Genomic DNA, 16,796 nt, shown 5'->3' on the forward strand with positions numbered 1-16,796 from the left:
ACAAGCGACACAGTACCTTAGTGCCATCTACAGGCTATACTGACATTCTAATTTAGTGGCAAAAGACAAGCATCAATGAAATAAATTAGACAGCGCTGCATTTAAATCTTTATTAGCAAGGAATTATTAGACCTAAGAAAAACTAATGCTGGATTTGGTTGAAATGTGAGTTTATCACCTTCCTAATCCCTCTTCATATGGCATATTTCACAGTTTAAAAGGAGTTATGACAGATCACTTATGCATAACTAAGATGAGAAAATACGTACAATGGGCTGATTTTTTTCTGCATAATTAAGTTGTATTTAGAGCAAATGCATTTGTTTTGAAAGTATACTTTGGCCATTTTTGAAAATATGCTAAAAACTTTCTATTAGATCCCCTACTTTACTCTATAACAACAAAATAATTACAAATCAAAACAGAGGAAGACTTCTTTATGGCTTAGTTATATCCTACCAACAAACCATATGCTTCACAGATGAAGTTCCTTGGAAATTCTGCTATCTTTGTAAGTGAAAAAATAAGAACCCCTTTAACAACAGTAACTTAACAATATTCCAAATTAGTTTGAAATATAAAAGACACTCAAACCAGCCTCACTTGAAATTTAAAAGTGAATTTACATATCCCCAAAGTAACACATTAATCCTGAAACAGTCAAATTTTCTCTTTGAGTGGAATCTGGCATATTAGAAAACACAGTTTTTCTTCTTCAGTAACCTTTACACTGGGACACCCTTGGGAAAACAATTTGGCTTTTAACAATCTTTTTCCATTTTTGATCTGTTGTTTATGCACACACACGTGAGAGTGTGTGTGTGTGTGTGTGTGTGTGCTTGCATGTGTGTGTATATGTGCACGTTCTTTTTAATAATCAGTGACTCTTAAAACTGTGAAATATCAGAGGCAATTTACAAGTCCCCAGATAGATGGTAAAGTGGTCTTTTTTCTCTCTCTCCATATTATAACCAAGCTAAAAGTAGACCTAAACAAAAGACAAACTGGCACTTTAATACTGGTTGATTGGGCACTTGTATGCAGTACTTATAGACCAGTAAAAGTGCTCATTTACCTGTCTGGTGTGTAAGGGGCCCTTTGTCTTGAAGCCTCCTTGGGAACTGCACTCTGAGGCACTGAAGTGATCTGAACTAGTGGAAGAGCGTTTGGAAAGGGTGTCACAACCACCAACAAAGGTGTTGTCCAATGGAAGTTCCTGAATCACATGATGCTTTTTCACTGATACTGGAGTGTCAGGTTTAAGATGAAAAGCAGACTGTGGAGAGGCAGATTTGTAATGCTTAGCAAGATCAGGACTGTTAGGCTTAAAGGTTGTTGGTGGTGCTGTGCCCCAGTCAAATCTTCCTATACTTTGCTCCTCCAGCTCAGCTGGAAGGCTTATCGTCCCGTTGATAGGTTCATGAACAGCATCATCAGGTTTCGACTCCTCAATGGTAACAAAGTTCAAAAGAGAACTTTTAGGAGACTTCCTTTTCTTCCTTTTCTTTTTCTTGTTCTGTTTGTTCTCCTGATTGGGAGACATCCATTCAGCACCTTGCTTGCTCCTTTGTGCCGCTTTGAACCTAGAGGCATGTCGACAGCGAACCAGAACTGTGACAAATATCACCACTATCACAACCATAGCACCTGCCACTATAGCAATCATGATAGTAAGATAGTCCTCATTTTGATAGGGTTGGCTACTGTCCCCTATATTCCTGTCCAAGGGTGTTTCCATAGTCCTACGTATCAAGTCATAAATATAAGAGGCATTTCCAGCAGTGTCATTTACATACAAAAATACAAGCACAAGAGTATGCAAGGATTTAGGATAACCCAAGTCACTTATGTTGACCACTAAACGATGCAGCCCCACATCAGTAGGAGCTGGTTTTTCTTCCAAAGTAATATTACCTGTCACTGGATCAATACGAAATAAACCTTTGTTATTTCCACTTACAATTGTATATTTAAGTTCAGCATTCATTCCAGTGTCTATATCCACAGCAAATACTTCTGCTACGACAGAGCCTGGGATTGCTGAGAGTGGCACCAACTTAAAAGAAGTATTAGAAGGTGGGTATATGACAACTGGGCTGTTATCATTAACATCCATGACATTTATTGTTACTTTTGCTGTAGAAGAGCGAGGAGGTTGTCCTCCATCAATGGCCTTGACATCAAAGGTGTACGAACTCTGCTGTTCTCGATCAAAAGAAACATTGGACTTTATAACTCCAGAGTAAGGATCCAGCACAAAGTTCTCATTATCATTCAGGATGGAAAGGGTCACTGCTTTATTTTCCCCGGCATCTGCATCGGTCACTGTGATCACTCCCACAGTGCTATACTTTGGTAAGTTCTCAGATACAAAAAACTGAAAGTGATTATGAGTAAATTTAGGACTGTTGTCATTTTCATCCAGCACAGTAACAATTACAGCCGCTTGACTCTGCAGAGGAGGGGTGCCGTTGTCCCTTGCTGTTACAGTGAAAATGAAACGTTCTTGCTCTTCTCTATCAAAAACTCTGGAGGCTGTCAAAACTCCCGTCTTTCGATCCAGATCGAAAAAGGAGGCATTAGGGCCAAGCTGATAAACAATGTCTGCATTTTTCCCACTGTCTTCGTCTGTGGCACTAATAGTTGTTAAGTATAGACCACGACGGTTGTTTTCAGAAACTGACAGCTCAATTACAGGCTGGCTGAAAATTGGAGGGTTGTCATTTTCATCCTCCAGTTTAACTCTTACCAGGGCAGTCTGGTTCAAACTGGGCTTGCCAGAATCAGAGGCAACAATTTTAAAGCTGAATTCTTTGGTGCCCTCATAGTCCAACAAGGAAGAGGTCTCTAACAAATACTGGTTGTCATAAACTGCCTTCAAGTGAAATGGGACCTCTCTCTCAATGAAACAGATCACTTTGCCATTCACATCAGTGTCCTTATCTGAAACTGTAATTAGGGCAATCTTTGTATTGACAGGATCTTTCTCAGATAAGTATACTGTGCCATTGATGGGACTTATAATGTACCTGAGGTCTATGTTAGGAGGGTTATCATTTACATCAGTGACATTGATGGTAACAGTTGCCCGAGCAGGAGTAGAGCTACCGTCACTGGCCAGCACTGTCACTTTGTGAATAGCAGTCTCTTCTCGATCTAAGGACCTCTGAACTGTAATCAGCCCTGTTGTGTTATTTAAAGCAAAGAGCCTTTTGGTTGCAGGGGCAACTTGGGCACCAAAAATATATCTGATTTCTGCATTGCTTCCTACATCTGCATCTGTAGCATGAAGCTGAATTACAGAGGTGCCTACTGGGGCATTCTCTGGTATGTGAACCTCCACCTGACTCTCTTTAAAAACTGGCCTGTTATCATTGACATCACTTACTGTGACTTGCAGTATGGCTGTGCTGGATTTCTGAGGGGTTCCTCCATCCTCTACTTTGATTTTCATCACATAGGTGTCCTTCTGCTCTCTATCCAAGTTTTGCTGTACAATTAGTTGAGGCCATTTCTCTCCTTCTGGAGTTTCAACAATATCCAGTCCGAAGACACTCTGCCCATTTAACAGTTCATAGTGCTGTACACCGTTGAAACCAGTGTCAGGATCAGTTGCTGATGGAATTGGAAAGCGGCTGTTGATCAATGTGTTTTCAGGTATGGAAATATTAATGACAGGGGATGGAAACATAGGTGCATTGTCATTGGTATCTTTTACAATTATTTTTATTTTGATCAGTCTAAAAAAGTCATTGGGGAGAATCACCACTTCAAGTTCAAAAAAACACTCATTTTCTTCAGCATAGGAGGCTCCAGCACAGAGTTTTTCTCTGTCTATTCTATTAGAGGTGGTGAAGATTTCCCCGGTGGTGCTGGACACTTTGACCAAAGGGGCATCCCCTGCTTTAGAAACCAGTCTGTAGACAAGGCTGGCGCTGGTCCCTGTGGCAGCATTGATGTGAGAAATGTTCAGATCCTTTGGTATGTTTCCTATGGGTACATTTTCAGGCAGCTCCTCTCTAATAGTGTAAATAAGTTCTTGAGCTATAGCTGAATCCAGCCTTAAACAGGCAATCAGAGCGGCCAACAGGTAAAAATCCCTCAGGTCCATGATAATGTGTTTATTCTCTTTTTCTGGATTTTAGGATTTAAAGGTTTCCAAGGAGGAATGGTGCACGATTTGCAAGAGGAGGCGTGCATAGACTGCAGGATGCATTACATCTCATTTCTTATTTGGAGACAGCAACTGTCAACACAATCACACAGAGGAGCATTATTGTTTCACAAAAAAAACCAAAACAAATCCACAACCACCAAAAACTACTACTCATTTTCGCAATGCACGCTTGCACACTGTACATACCCCTGCTCCTCCCTTTTACAAGCAATCCCGGACGAATGCACCAATATCCCGTTAGTTACACATACCGAGAATGGAATTAACTATTTGCCATACTAAAAGGCAGCTACAGTTTCAACACGTACTTTCCAAATCGTTTCTTAGCACTTGGTGTAATAATCAGTAATGTGCAATCCCCCCTCCACCTAGCCATTTGGTGACAGTGAAAAACCTTGCTGTACTTCTATAGGATTCTGTGCTAACTGCAATGTCAGCTGCCAATCGTAATTTGTTGTTTCCTTCCGTGCGGGTTTTGGTTTTTTTTTGTTTTGTTTTGTTTTTTTTTTTTGCTAACCAGATTTTTCTTTCCTCCTGGTGCCTTGCATACCCCACTATTGCTATCGTACTGGGAAATAAGCACCCGGACATGCTGCAGCAGCAGTCGTCACTGGCTACTTCACATCCCTATTAACTAAGGAGACAATAACAGGACTCACAGTTTCTTACACAGTGAGCTCGGTGTCTCGGCTCCAGATGTTGGATACTTCACCTTATGTTTAAACTTTATCTGATTTTTAAAACAATCTAAATCAGAGGGATTGGGGATTCAAAATGCAACTTAGAAGCAACCTAAATGTTTGCAAAGAACATGTAGAAAAAAAATATGTTCTGATCACAGGAGGAGGGGAAAAGGTGCAGTCTTTTACCATTGACACTGATCTCCCCTCAGGATGTTATTAGCAGCTGTCACACATAAATACTGCAGACTGATAATGCAGGTTAAAAAAAAAAAGACTTCTGCCTAAATGCTCTATTAACCGCAAATTAAATGGTGCACGGCTCCAGGCATCTACATACTTTAGTGGAATTGGTCAGCGCCTAAGCACTACATCTTATCTGCATTAAAGCTGCACGGTAGCTGATGCCTGTGATCACTTCCAGCAGAGTGATGCAGGTAGGGATGCAGAGACAGCCGAGTAGGTGAGCCTTTGCCACGAACAGCAACTGAATCAGAAACACAGATTCTCTACCTAGATAAATATATTTAGTATTTTTGTAGAAAAAAAAATCAGAGACACGGTGCATGTGTAACTTTGCACTTACACTGGTTGTCTACCTTTGCCGATCTGCTGCGGCTCAGCAAGGATCTGATCCAACACATACAGCACAAAGCATCTGCTAAACCACCGGTTTTGGAGAAATCAGCAGCAGCCAAACGCTTGCTCTTTGCGAAATGTGTTGCTTCGGGGTGGGAAATTAGCAACTCCAGAGAACAAATTCACAGTTCTGTCGTTAGTCATCCTCTCCACGTTTCATTTCTATCCGGCGACGATCCTTCTGGTGCTTAACGTGCATACACCGCCACAACCAACCAGCAAGCACAAAAGCCAGTGCACTTCTTTAGATCAGGGGTATTTTCCACTCTACACTGCACACATTTTCCATTCCTGTCTCCTCAGTGTAGAGAGGCGGGCATGTTAAGTCTGTAAGTTCTTATTAGAAATGTCAGAGTTGGGCTGGTTGCTGCTGCTCTCTCCTTCTTTGCATCTCTGGGGTGATAGGAGCCAAAGGATATCCTAATAGGTTATTGCTTTAGTGATGGAAGGAAGCTACAGCGCGTCCCCTGCCTTTCTCCCTCCTAGTGTCTCTTTCTTTTTCTCCTTCTCTCTCTCTCTCTCTCTGAACTGAAATTTCTTGATATAACTCTCAATAAGCCCAGAGGGAGGGTGTGAGCATTGCTAAGCCACGCCTCCTGTGGCACCCGATTGGCCTGCAGCAGCAGGGGTGGAGGCTGGAGCGGCGCTGCCCTGGCATTGGCCGCCAGGCGCGTCGCTCGGGCGGCCGGGGCCGCGGGGAGGCGGAGCGGAGGAGGAGGAGGGTGAGCGGAGCTTGCCGCCGCCGCGCGGGATGGTTAATGGGTTTGCGGGCAGCGGCGGGGGACAGGAGCGCGAGGGATGGCGCGGGAGCCGGGACCTCTTGGGTTCAGGCCGGGGAGCCGCTGCCGGGCTGGCGGGAGGAGGCTCCTGCCTGCCGCCGCCGCCGCCTTCCAGACGTGGGCAGGAGGGGGGGGGGGGGTCCGTGCATGCGCCCGCCTCCCAGCGGGACGTGGCTGTGTGCTCCTGAATCGCAATGCGGGGGAGGGGAGCGCGGCCCCAGATTGCAGGGGCGGCCGGCGGCCCTGCGTGGTGCCGAACTGCGCCGGGCCGGGGGCTCGGCGTGGCGTATTCTCAGCGGGCTTTAGCGGCGTGTGCACGCCCCCAGTTAGCCTGCGGGGAGCCACGCGAGGGGCCACATGCGTTTTAACCGCGGCGTTGGAGCGGGGAGCCCCGGTCCCCAGTCACACCAGCGCGCGGGAGGAGGCGAGTGGGGGGCGCTGGATGGCGTGAGCGGGTGCAGCCTTTACAGCAACTGCAGCGGCGGGGGTGGGGGTTGGCTGAGAGCAGAAGCCCAGTCTGCCCCGGGTAGAGCTATTGCCTCTGGTTCTCATGGAGCAGTCTCCTTCGGTGCTCTTAACAGGGGAGGCTTCCCCGCCCCCCAACCGTGCACCGCTTCTGCGGGCTCTCCTAGCTCCGACGCCGCAGGAGGCCTGTGCTGTGCAGGGTACGGCTACTTGTGCGTCAGACTCCCCTATCAGAGTTGCTGGAGGGCTCTCGCCGGCCGGCATCGCTCCTCTCGCTGTAGAAAATATCGCTCCCTTGTCCTCCTCCAACTTGTTTCAACTTTATATTTAATACATGCCTCTTCATCTATAATTCAGATTTCTCTGACTCCAGCTCAGTCTCGCTTCCCGTTGACTCCTGCACGCCTTCCTCATTTTCCTTTCTGAAGGCTTAGAGGAGAATTTGCTAAGAACATGTGGGGTGTTTTTTTTGTTTTTGTTTTTTTAAACCCCCTGCAGTAGTGAACGGAAAGACATTCGCTATTGTCTAATCAATAATAAAAACAATAATCTCTTCTAGCCTGTAAGTGACACATTTACTTTGTTCTAGCCTGGAAGACCCTGCTATAATAAAATGATAACCTACTCTGCTATTACCTTTAAAAGTGTCACAAGAATAGGATCATAATGCATTTCTTCAACATCTGCAGCATGAATGAACCTTTTATCTGAATATTTTTTGAAATCCCTAGGCTTTCTCAGCCTGAATTTACCTACCTTATCATCTAACACCTATGAAACTTAACAACTCAGGTTAAAATGGCCACAATAAGTAATTATGGTATTGTTTATGACCACCAAATCTATGTATATGAAAACAAGAATAGCATCAATATAAGATTTTCAGGTCTTAAACCATAACATGAATACATACTGTGCCCATTTTAAGTTGCGTATCTTTGACCGATTACAGTATATGTAGACTTTTATCTTTATCGTGGTTTGTTAGGTTTCCATATATATGTATGTATGTACAAATACAGAAACCCAATGCATTCAATTAAATTTAGGAGGTTACTATATATGTAGGGGGTACATCCTGATCGTCACAGTCACATACATAAACATCCTTGGTAGTCACACACTGGTGCAGATGCTCCTGATATAAGTGTGCATGAATGCTGCAGTCTCAGTAATCACATGCTGTGTACAGATAAAACCTTCCTGTCACTGTTTTATATTTGTGTCCAAAAAGTTTGTATTACACACATAGAAATAATTGATCCTGGTTTTGATGACATTAAGTAATGGGAGCAAACAGACCTTAATCTACCTGAAAGGTGGATCCAATGAGGATGGATCTAGACTATTCTCAGTGATAGCAGATGACAGGACAAGGAGTAATGGTCTCAAGTTGCAGTGGGGGAGATTTAGGTTGGATATTAGGAAAAACTTTTTCACTAGAAGGGTGGTGAAACACTGGAATGTGTTACCTAGGGAGGTGGTGGAATCCCCTTCCTTGGAAGTTTTTAAGTTCAGGCTTGACAAAGCCCTGGCTGGGACGATTTAGTTGGGATTGGTCCTGCTCTGGGCAGGGGGTTGGACTAGATGACCTCCAGAGGTCCCTTCCAACTCTGTTATTCTATGATTCTAATAATAAAGAAAAATGTTCATTATGTAATACAGGAAGGATGGTTGTAACCTTAGCATCAAAAGTCAAGGAATTGACAAGAAAGAGTAACCTTTCTGCCAAAACATTTAGAAAGAATTTTCTGTGAAAGAATTAAGTATATAATTCCTTCATCATATTACAGTACAAAGCACTACAACTACTAATAAAGAAGATAATTAGAACTACCAGAATTTTGTATAACATATTCTGCTCCTGAAATACTGTGCCTATGTATTCATTAATAATGCACACATTTTTTCTGACACAAGTCATGTCACAGTGGAATGGCACAACAGACGTTTTAGTCTCCTAGAAACATCACAGACACATAACATTTTTATTCTAAGCACACTACAGTCATTTCAAAGTCACATTGTAGTCACATCACATAGTCTAATAATAATTATTTAACTTTATTGCTAAACTGAAGTTTTCTGTTTGCTTAGGGATGACTTTAACTTGTAGTCAGAACTGATTATCTTGTGCTCATAAATGAGCTCTTCACATGTACACAAGGTTAGCCCTACGAAGGGTTAGGAAGAGAAATAATCAGATTTGATTAAACTAATGGCTACTGGACTTAAATGTAACGCATTCACAAGTCAAAAAAAGTTAAAGCATGTCTGCTCTTTTGAGAAGCTGAATATGTTAAAAAGCCAAAGATGTTTGCTTGAAATACAGTCTGTCATGTTAATGTTTGTGTGCTTGCTGTAAAGTGCTGTTGTTCTTTAACTAATCTGACACTGTTAACCTCTTGGAAAAGGTAGGTCCTCTTGGAAAAGGTAGGTCTTCAGACTTCACTGTTTGCATGAGTATAGTACAATAAATTGTGAAATTGTGATTCCTGGTATCCAATGGGTTAGAACTGTGCTAACTACTTTCTTAATCTTCTAGAAAGAAAATGAATAAAGCCAGTATTCTGGCACAGGAATCAGGGTTGCTCAGTACATTGTTATGCAGCCTTTTAAATGTGAAGAATAGCTCTAAAACATCCTTATTTTAATGTTTGCTTGAAGAGCCATGTTTTATCTTCTAGTAAATGTTCCTCCCAGTACACTTATTTTTTGAAAAAGTATCGTATTTGGAGTTATGATTTGTTCAGCTATGTACTATTATTTATACTGTTCTTTAATAGTCTCCTTTTTCATAATGTATTAGCCTTTTGTCTATGTATTAGGTTATAATGTGATTAGGGGCCTAAATACTCTATTAGACTGCCTTCTGTATTCTAGCATATTAACTATTCATCCACAGCATTATGTGGTCTCCTTTTCATATTATTATGTATCACGTTCTTTTCCATATCATATTTGACTTAAACTGGAGCATGCTAGAAACTGACTCCAATTATTCTGTATTAGCTATAGTCAAATTGCACTAAATGGAATTGGTTACATTGTATCACAAAGGCTCACACAATACATTATACATGAAACTGACTCACATTATGCTTAGCTAACTAAAGATTTTAATCTTGGACTGTTGAGCGTAAAATGCTATCATGCCTCACTGAACTGGCTGTGGTCACTTGATCATTTTATACCTCATATTGCCTCTCCTGGTCTGTTACGATAGAGGCATAATGCCTTTTCATCTATTATGGTTGCCAGTTTTGGTTAGACGGATTCCTGGAGGTTTCATCACATAGTGTAATCTTTAATTCCTGGAGACTCCAGGACAATCCTAGAGGGTTGGCAACCTTATAAGATCATTAACACTTTCTGTGGATTGCTGATTCATATTTTGGTGAATGAGCTCCTCTACTGCATGTCATCACGATGTATATCAGAGCCTAACCTAGTATACTTATGGTGTGCCTGCTTTCTAACACATAGCAGGAAATGAAATAAATGCAATACAGATTTCCCCATGTGCTTACATGAAATATTGTATGCTAGCAAATATTTGGAGGCTTTGTTTTTGAAATGCTGCTTAAAAATTACCAAATTCAATTGAATTTCAATCATAACTAGGGAATAACTCAGAGTGAGGTTGCCAGTCCTGCAGAGACCTCCTGGAGGTTGCCAGGAAACCCTTATGAGGTGACTCCTCATAAATGAGGGATTTGGAGTCCAATGGAGTTGGCAAAGGGCAATACCTCCCCACCCTGTGAATGCTACTGATCCGTGGAGGTAGGAGACCCTACCTGGAGGGCTCTTGCCTCCACTTTGTTCAAACTTGGCTCTACTTCTCATCCCGTGACTGGCTGGTTCCGTCCACTGCTGCTGAGTAATATGGCAACCTCCTGGAATCCCACAGGCAAATCTAGAGGCTAAGACGAGGATAGTGACACAGAATAAGGTAGTCCTCTGCTTCACCCCCTTTCCCAAAACCTCACCAAATAATACCACAAAGGATGGTGTCCCCACTTTCTGTGCAGACCAAGGGAGATCCGTATACAGAAGGGACCATATAGCTCTAAGAGATCTTAACAGTTGTATTGTTGTTTTCTCCTCATCACTGTAAAGATGATATTGCTTCTACTTTTGTTCATATTTTATCCGCGATAGTTTAGATTTTACGATTCCTTTTTTATTCATGTCTTGTATGAGAAGTTCCTTAAAAAATTGCTTGTCTTCCTCTCCACAGTGCTTTGGCCTGATTTTTTGAGCCCTTACTTGCGTGAATAGTTCCACTGAAGTCAATAAAAAAATTATTTCTGTATTATTTAACCACATGTAATTACACTATTTTTAAGAGGCCAAATAATTGCATTAGAAACAGTGCTCGTTTATTATTCTCTTTTTGCCATTTCAAAATTGATTTTCGTTGTTTTTCTAAATGATTGTCCAAGTCCTGGGAGGGGGAAAACACTTAAGCAAACAGTTCCAGTCTGTACATTAATCTGAACTTTTAAATAAACAGCAATAAAAAGTCAATTAATGTTGAATAATTGAAGCCCAGTGGGACTGGTCAAATGATTAATGTCTGCAGGATCAGGCCCTTTTAATGGGTCTCCCTTCAGGAAAATAAATTCATTCCCGGGTAATCAAATCACAAGACGGGCAGGTGACAACCTTTATTCCATTTGAATGACAGAACTAAATTTAACTGAATTTGCCATATTTTTTGATTGACAACTATTACAAATGTCAGGTTCATGGTTCTAACTGGTCTCCAAATGCAAAAGCTGAAAACTGGCATTTTGCAGTGCCAGTGTTTAATCACTGTCATTGTACAATGCAACAAGGTGCTGAACTCTCATTCATTATTGCTGTTTATTTAAAGGTACAGATTAATGAACAGACTTAAATTGTTTGCTTAGGAGTATTTTTCCCTCCCAGGGCTCTGTCAACTATTTAATAAAACAATGGAAATCAATTTTGAAATGGCAAAAAGAATAATAAACAAGTACTGTTTAAAATGCAATTATTTGGCCACTTAAAAGGGGTGTAATTACATGTGGCACATAAAACATATGTTTTATTCTTTGTCACCCTCATGTAATTTATTTTGATGTAAGTAGCTTTTGAATCAGAATCTAGAAGCAGAATACAACCAATTTGTTGTTATAGAAGGAGAAAATATTCCAAGGCTTGCAAATAAGTTAGCTTACTGAGGGACTTTCTTCCTCTCCCTTCCTCCCAGAAACTAGCCCAACTGCAGTCCCTCCGTGCATCTTCAAGACACAAGATACCTCAAAGACAAGGAGAGGATCCATCTGCCCCTGCCTTCTTCCTTCCCATGCACACACTACAGTTAGAGCAGCAGGGAAAAGCCTTCTGCATTGACTAAAGAATGCATAGTGAGCACACTCCCTCTGCTTGCTAGCATACCTTACTTGGAATTCTGCCTTGTTGAGGCCTAATTCCTCTCAGAGCTCCCTTTAGTGTTGTGTGATTCCAGAAAGAAAAGGAGTACTTGTGGCACCTTAGAGACTAACCAATTTATTAGAGCATAAGCTTTCATGAGCTACAGCTCACTTCATCAGATGTGATGAATCACTTCTATGCATCTGATGAAGTGAGCTGTAGCTCACGAAAGCTTATGCTCTAATAAATTGGTTAGTCTCTAAGGTGCCACAAGTACTCCTTTTCTTTTTGCGAATACAGACTAACACGGCTGTTACTCTGAAACCTGTGATTCCAGAGTGTTCCTAATGCAGGGCTGTGCCTGAATGTCAGGATTGAACCAATTGAAGCTAATAGCTCATTTAGTCAGTGGGTAGAACTTGCACCTCTGTAGGTGCTATATTTTCAGTGTGTTTCTGTAGGTGTAAGGAGAGCTGTGCATTCATTAACATAATGATAACTATCTTTGCAACTAGAAGAATTTAGAGTCTGGCAAAGAGTTCAAAATCTGCTGAAAAGGCCTTAACTCCAGAGTGTGGCTTCCCCAAGCTCCATGATTTGCACCTCCCATCCAGTGATTGATTAAGAAAATTCTTTAGATAGGCATAAACTACACAAAGATTACAAGCAAGGTAAATAGTGTGTTGTAATATATTTAGCAAACGATAATGCAAACCACAGAAAAAAATAGAGGATGGGATGGTACTCTCTATTGCTGGGAAGTTATTGAATGGTTGCAGCCTGGAAACAGTTTAGGGGACGGAATTGGTGGTGGATTTCCGTGGCTTCCCTTAATCTCTACTAATAAATCACGGGTCCTCCCTCCCATATAAACAAACAATAGATTTTTTCAACACAAACACAATCAAATTTCATCATTTTGCCCTCTTCCTTATCAATGTATCTCCAAGGGCAACATGCTTTAGGAGGTAAACAAGCACCTATCTGTAGGAGCATCACTCAGTTGTGCTTACACAATTATCACAGCAACAGCATACCACAGACTGATCAGTAATGGATTTCTTGACAAATTTCTAGATGTCGCAAGAAACATCAAAGAGAGGAACCAGACTAGAGCAAATTATGGTGCTGCTAAACCTTGTCTACACAGATAGATTAGATACGAATGGGACTGGGCTCCCAGACTCCTAGCAAAACTTCACAAGCACTGAGTTTAAAGCCACTGAACAGCTAGTCCAATGACTGACAGCCTGGGGTATGAGACGATTCCTCTGGTCTATGCTGGGGATGAGAGAGTAGAATTACAGGAAAGCAAAATTCAAAAATTCCCAGAATTACCACTGTGTTTTCTGGCAATGTTTGTTCTGCTTTCATATGCCAAGAGGTTTTATTTTCAGATGTACTTACAGGGCTCAGTACTTGGATTCTCCTTCACATCCTGCATTTCCCCCTTATCTTTCTAAATCCCAAACAGCTTTTAGACAAGATTGAGGGCCTTCTCTCTGAAGTGTTAACCCTGATCGTCTCATACCCAAGTCTGGTGCTGCAGAGACAAAGCCTACTTCCCACTGGGTCATTTTGGTCACTAGTTTTATGTGGAAATCCTTTAACTTTTTTGTTGTACATCTTCTAATGACATTTTTCCATTGAAATGAACAAATTATGTTTATATAAGGTATATAGTTCATTTAGCATTTTATGTATATCTCTAAATTGTACACTCATTTAGGGTATCTCCTTGTGTTCAGCTTCCCTAGACTGTTTATCACTGAAGATGGGATATTCATATCATAAAAAAGCAAACCTACTGGGATCAAAGTTCCTAATGAGATATATTTGAAGCTAGGGGAGGAAATAGAGAAGCATAATATGCAAAATATAGCTAAGCTTCTCTTCTAGCTCATATTGGGGAGGACTTTTTTTCATTTTGAAGTATATTACTCATTATAAATTCAGATTTACCTCTCCGTTCCACTCCAGATGTTATCATACTGATGGGAAGCAATAATCACAAAGCTAATTGTTTTCCACTGTTACCCTGGAATGAATCTAAAGTAACTCCTATGAAGTCTTTGGAGTTACTCTGGACTGACATCAGTTTAACCAAGAGCAGTATTTGGCCTACAATTACTGTTTGACTCGCTTGTGTTACTCTTTAGTTATTTATTCCTGTTTGTAACAACACAGGGAAACTTAAGAGGTAAGATTGTTCCTCTTGTGGTATTAGTTCCTGGGAGAAGTTGTAGTGGATGTGAAAAGAGTATGGCTAGGCATGTTTGGGGCATTAAAACACTGCTGAATGTTGTCAGAAATAGGAAACTTTGAAATTGATATTATAGAAAAGTTGTTAAAATACGTATTTAAAATGAGCGTAGTGTTCATGAAAGTAGTCGGCTTCATAGGCCAGGGGACTGAAGACTTTTGTTCAATTACAAAAGGTATAGCATAAAGCTCAGCAGTGCAAATGTTCCCATACTTTTCCACTATATGTTTTTTCATCTCTGAGTGGAGGGACCACCTTTAGGGATGTGAAGCTAGTTCAGTTGTTATGCCTATTCAACGCATGGCCTCTAAGCTAAGCCTGTCAAAAAGGTGCAAATTTATGCTGATTGTAATGGCACTATGCTGTAGTGTAGACATACATGAGAACTATATGCATGTTTAAGAGAAGATGCTCACATTGCTGCTTCTTGTTATTTTTGTTGTGTGCCTTGTGTAGGGTCTTTTTTAGTGCAGTGGAGAATGTTCTATTCAGATCTGTCAAGGTTCCTCCCCCACTCTGAACTCTAGGGTACAGATGTGGGGACCTGCATGAAAAACCTCCTAAGCTTATCTTTACCAGCTTAGGTCAAAACTTCCCCAAGGTACAAAATATTCCACCCGTTGTCCTTGTACTGGCCGCTACCACCACCAAACTAATACTGGTTACTGGGGAAGAGCTGTTTGGACGCGTCCTTCCCCCCAAAATACTTACCAAAACCTTGCACCCCACTTCCTGGACAAGGTTTGGTAAAAAGCCTCACCAATTTGCCTAGGTGACTACAGGCCCAGACCCTTGGATCTTAAGAACAATGAACAATCCTCCCAACACTTGCACCCCCCTTTTCCTGGGAAATGTTGGATAAAAAGCCTCACCAATTTGCCTAGGTGACTACAGACCCAGACCCTTGGATCTTAAGAACAATGAACAATCTTCCCAACACTTGCACCCCCCTTTCCTGGGAAATGTTGGATAAAAAGCCTCACCAATTTGCATAGGTGACCACAGACCCAAACCCTTGGATCTGAGAACAATGAAAAAGCATTCAGTTTTTTACAAGAAGACTTTTAATAAAAAATAGAAGTAAATAGAAATAAAGAAATCCCCCCTGTAAAATCAGGATGGTAGATATCTTACAGGGTAATTAGATTCAAAAACATAGAGAACCCCTCTAGGCAAAACCTTAAGTTACAAAAAAGATACACAGACAGAAATAGTTATTCTATTCAGCACAATTCTTTTCTCAGCCATTTAAAGAAATCATAATCTAACACATAGCTAGATTACTTACTAAAAGTTCTAAGACTCCATTCCTGGTCTATCCCCGGTAAAGACCAGCATATAGACAGACACAGACCCTTTGTTTCTCTCCCTCCTCTCAGCTTTTGAAAGTATCTTGTCTCCTCATTGGTTATTTTGGTCAGGTGCCAGCGAGGTTACCTTTAGCTTCTTAACCCTTTACAGGTGAGAGGAGCTTTCCCCTGGCCTGGAGGAATTTCAAAGGGGTTTACCCTTCCCTTTATATTTATGACAAGATCACAAAAGGGTTGGATATCAAGTTGGTTTGACACTCAGTTGCGAACCTCAGCCTGTGCTCAAGTAACTTTAGTAGACATGGACCAGGGTTGTTTGTAAAGAGTCACTTCTAGCCAGTCTCCCTTGCTTTCTCCGCAAACAGATACCCTGCTCTCCAGCAGTGAGCACTGACATGAAGATATCAAAGGGAAGAAAAGGGAGATCCCAGAACTTAATGTGAGGGAGGAGATGGCTTGATGGATAGAAGTAGCCAGCTGTAAGGATTTCTCTTTGGATGTTTGGGTAAAATATACGCAAGCCTCTAACACACCTACAGTGACTGAACTTCCTTAAACCCCTCTGTGAATCAAAAGCCTGGCGTTTGCACTCCTAAGCCTACAGCCTGGAATGATGACCAGTACATTAACACAGGATTCCACCCACACAAAACTCAGTACAGGATCAGGGCCTGTGTCTCCATTTAACGTCTGGGTCCTGGAGTGAAAATTGTTTGATATTGATAATCCATACATCGCAGAAATTCAAGCAAAAGGTCCGTGTTATTTTTATTGATACAGCATGGAGATAGAGTTACAAATGGTAATGGTCGGGTGGCATTAATCAAGGAATAGCTGGGATTAAAAGTACAAGGGAGCAAATTTGGCTCCGAGTTAGCCTGACACAACTGGGGTTTTTCTGGTAACACAGCAGAATGTAGCCCTCATAACTCCAAAGCATACTGTATGGGATCTTGGAAAATAATGGGGAACATTTTCCAAAGCTCTTAAGTGACTTAAACACTTTGCAAAATTTTACCCAAGAAGTATTTGGTGGTAGAGAACTACAAGACGGAGTTTCTATTACTTCTTTTCTTTCAG

At 41.4% G+C, this 16,796-nt stretch overlaps 1 protein-coding gene across 21 annotated transcripts in view; it reads right to left on the reverse strand.

Annotated features, from left to right (window-relative positions):
- The window catches only part of PCDH9 (protocadherin 9), an 894,725-nt gene extending 888,706 nt beyond the window's left edge, over positions 1 to 6,019 (reverse strand). For all 21 annotated transcript variants that reach the window (XM_073346260.1, XM_073346237.1, XM_073346252.1 and 18 more), the window contains exons 1-2: positions 5,444 to 6,019; positions 1,076 to 4,246 (exon numbers count right to left, since the gene is read on the reverse strand). In XM_073346260.1, coding sequence (XP_073202361.1) covers positions 1,076 to 4,111 — 3,036 coding nt within the window. In that variant the 5' untranslated portion in view covers positions 4,112 to 4,246; positions 5,444 to 6,019. The remainder of the gene's footprint in view (positions 1 to 1,075; positions 4,247 to 5,443) is intronic.
- Between the last annotated feature and the right edge of the window lie 10,777 nt (positions 6,020 to 16,796).

The sequence above is a fragment of the Lepidochelys kempii genome, chromosome 1, assembly GCF_965140265.1.
Source record: "Lepidochelys kempii isolate rLepKem1 chromosome 1, rLepKem1.hap2, whole genome shotgun sequence".
NCBI lineage: Eukaryota > Metazoa > Chordata > Testudines > Cheloniidae > Lepidochelys > Lepidochelys kempii.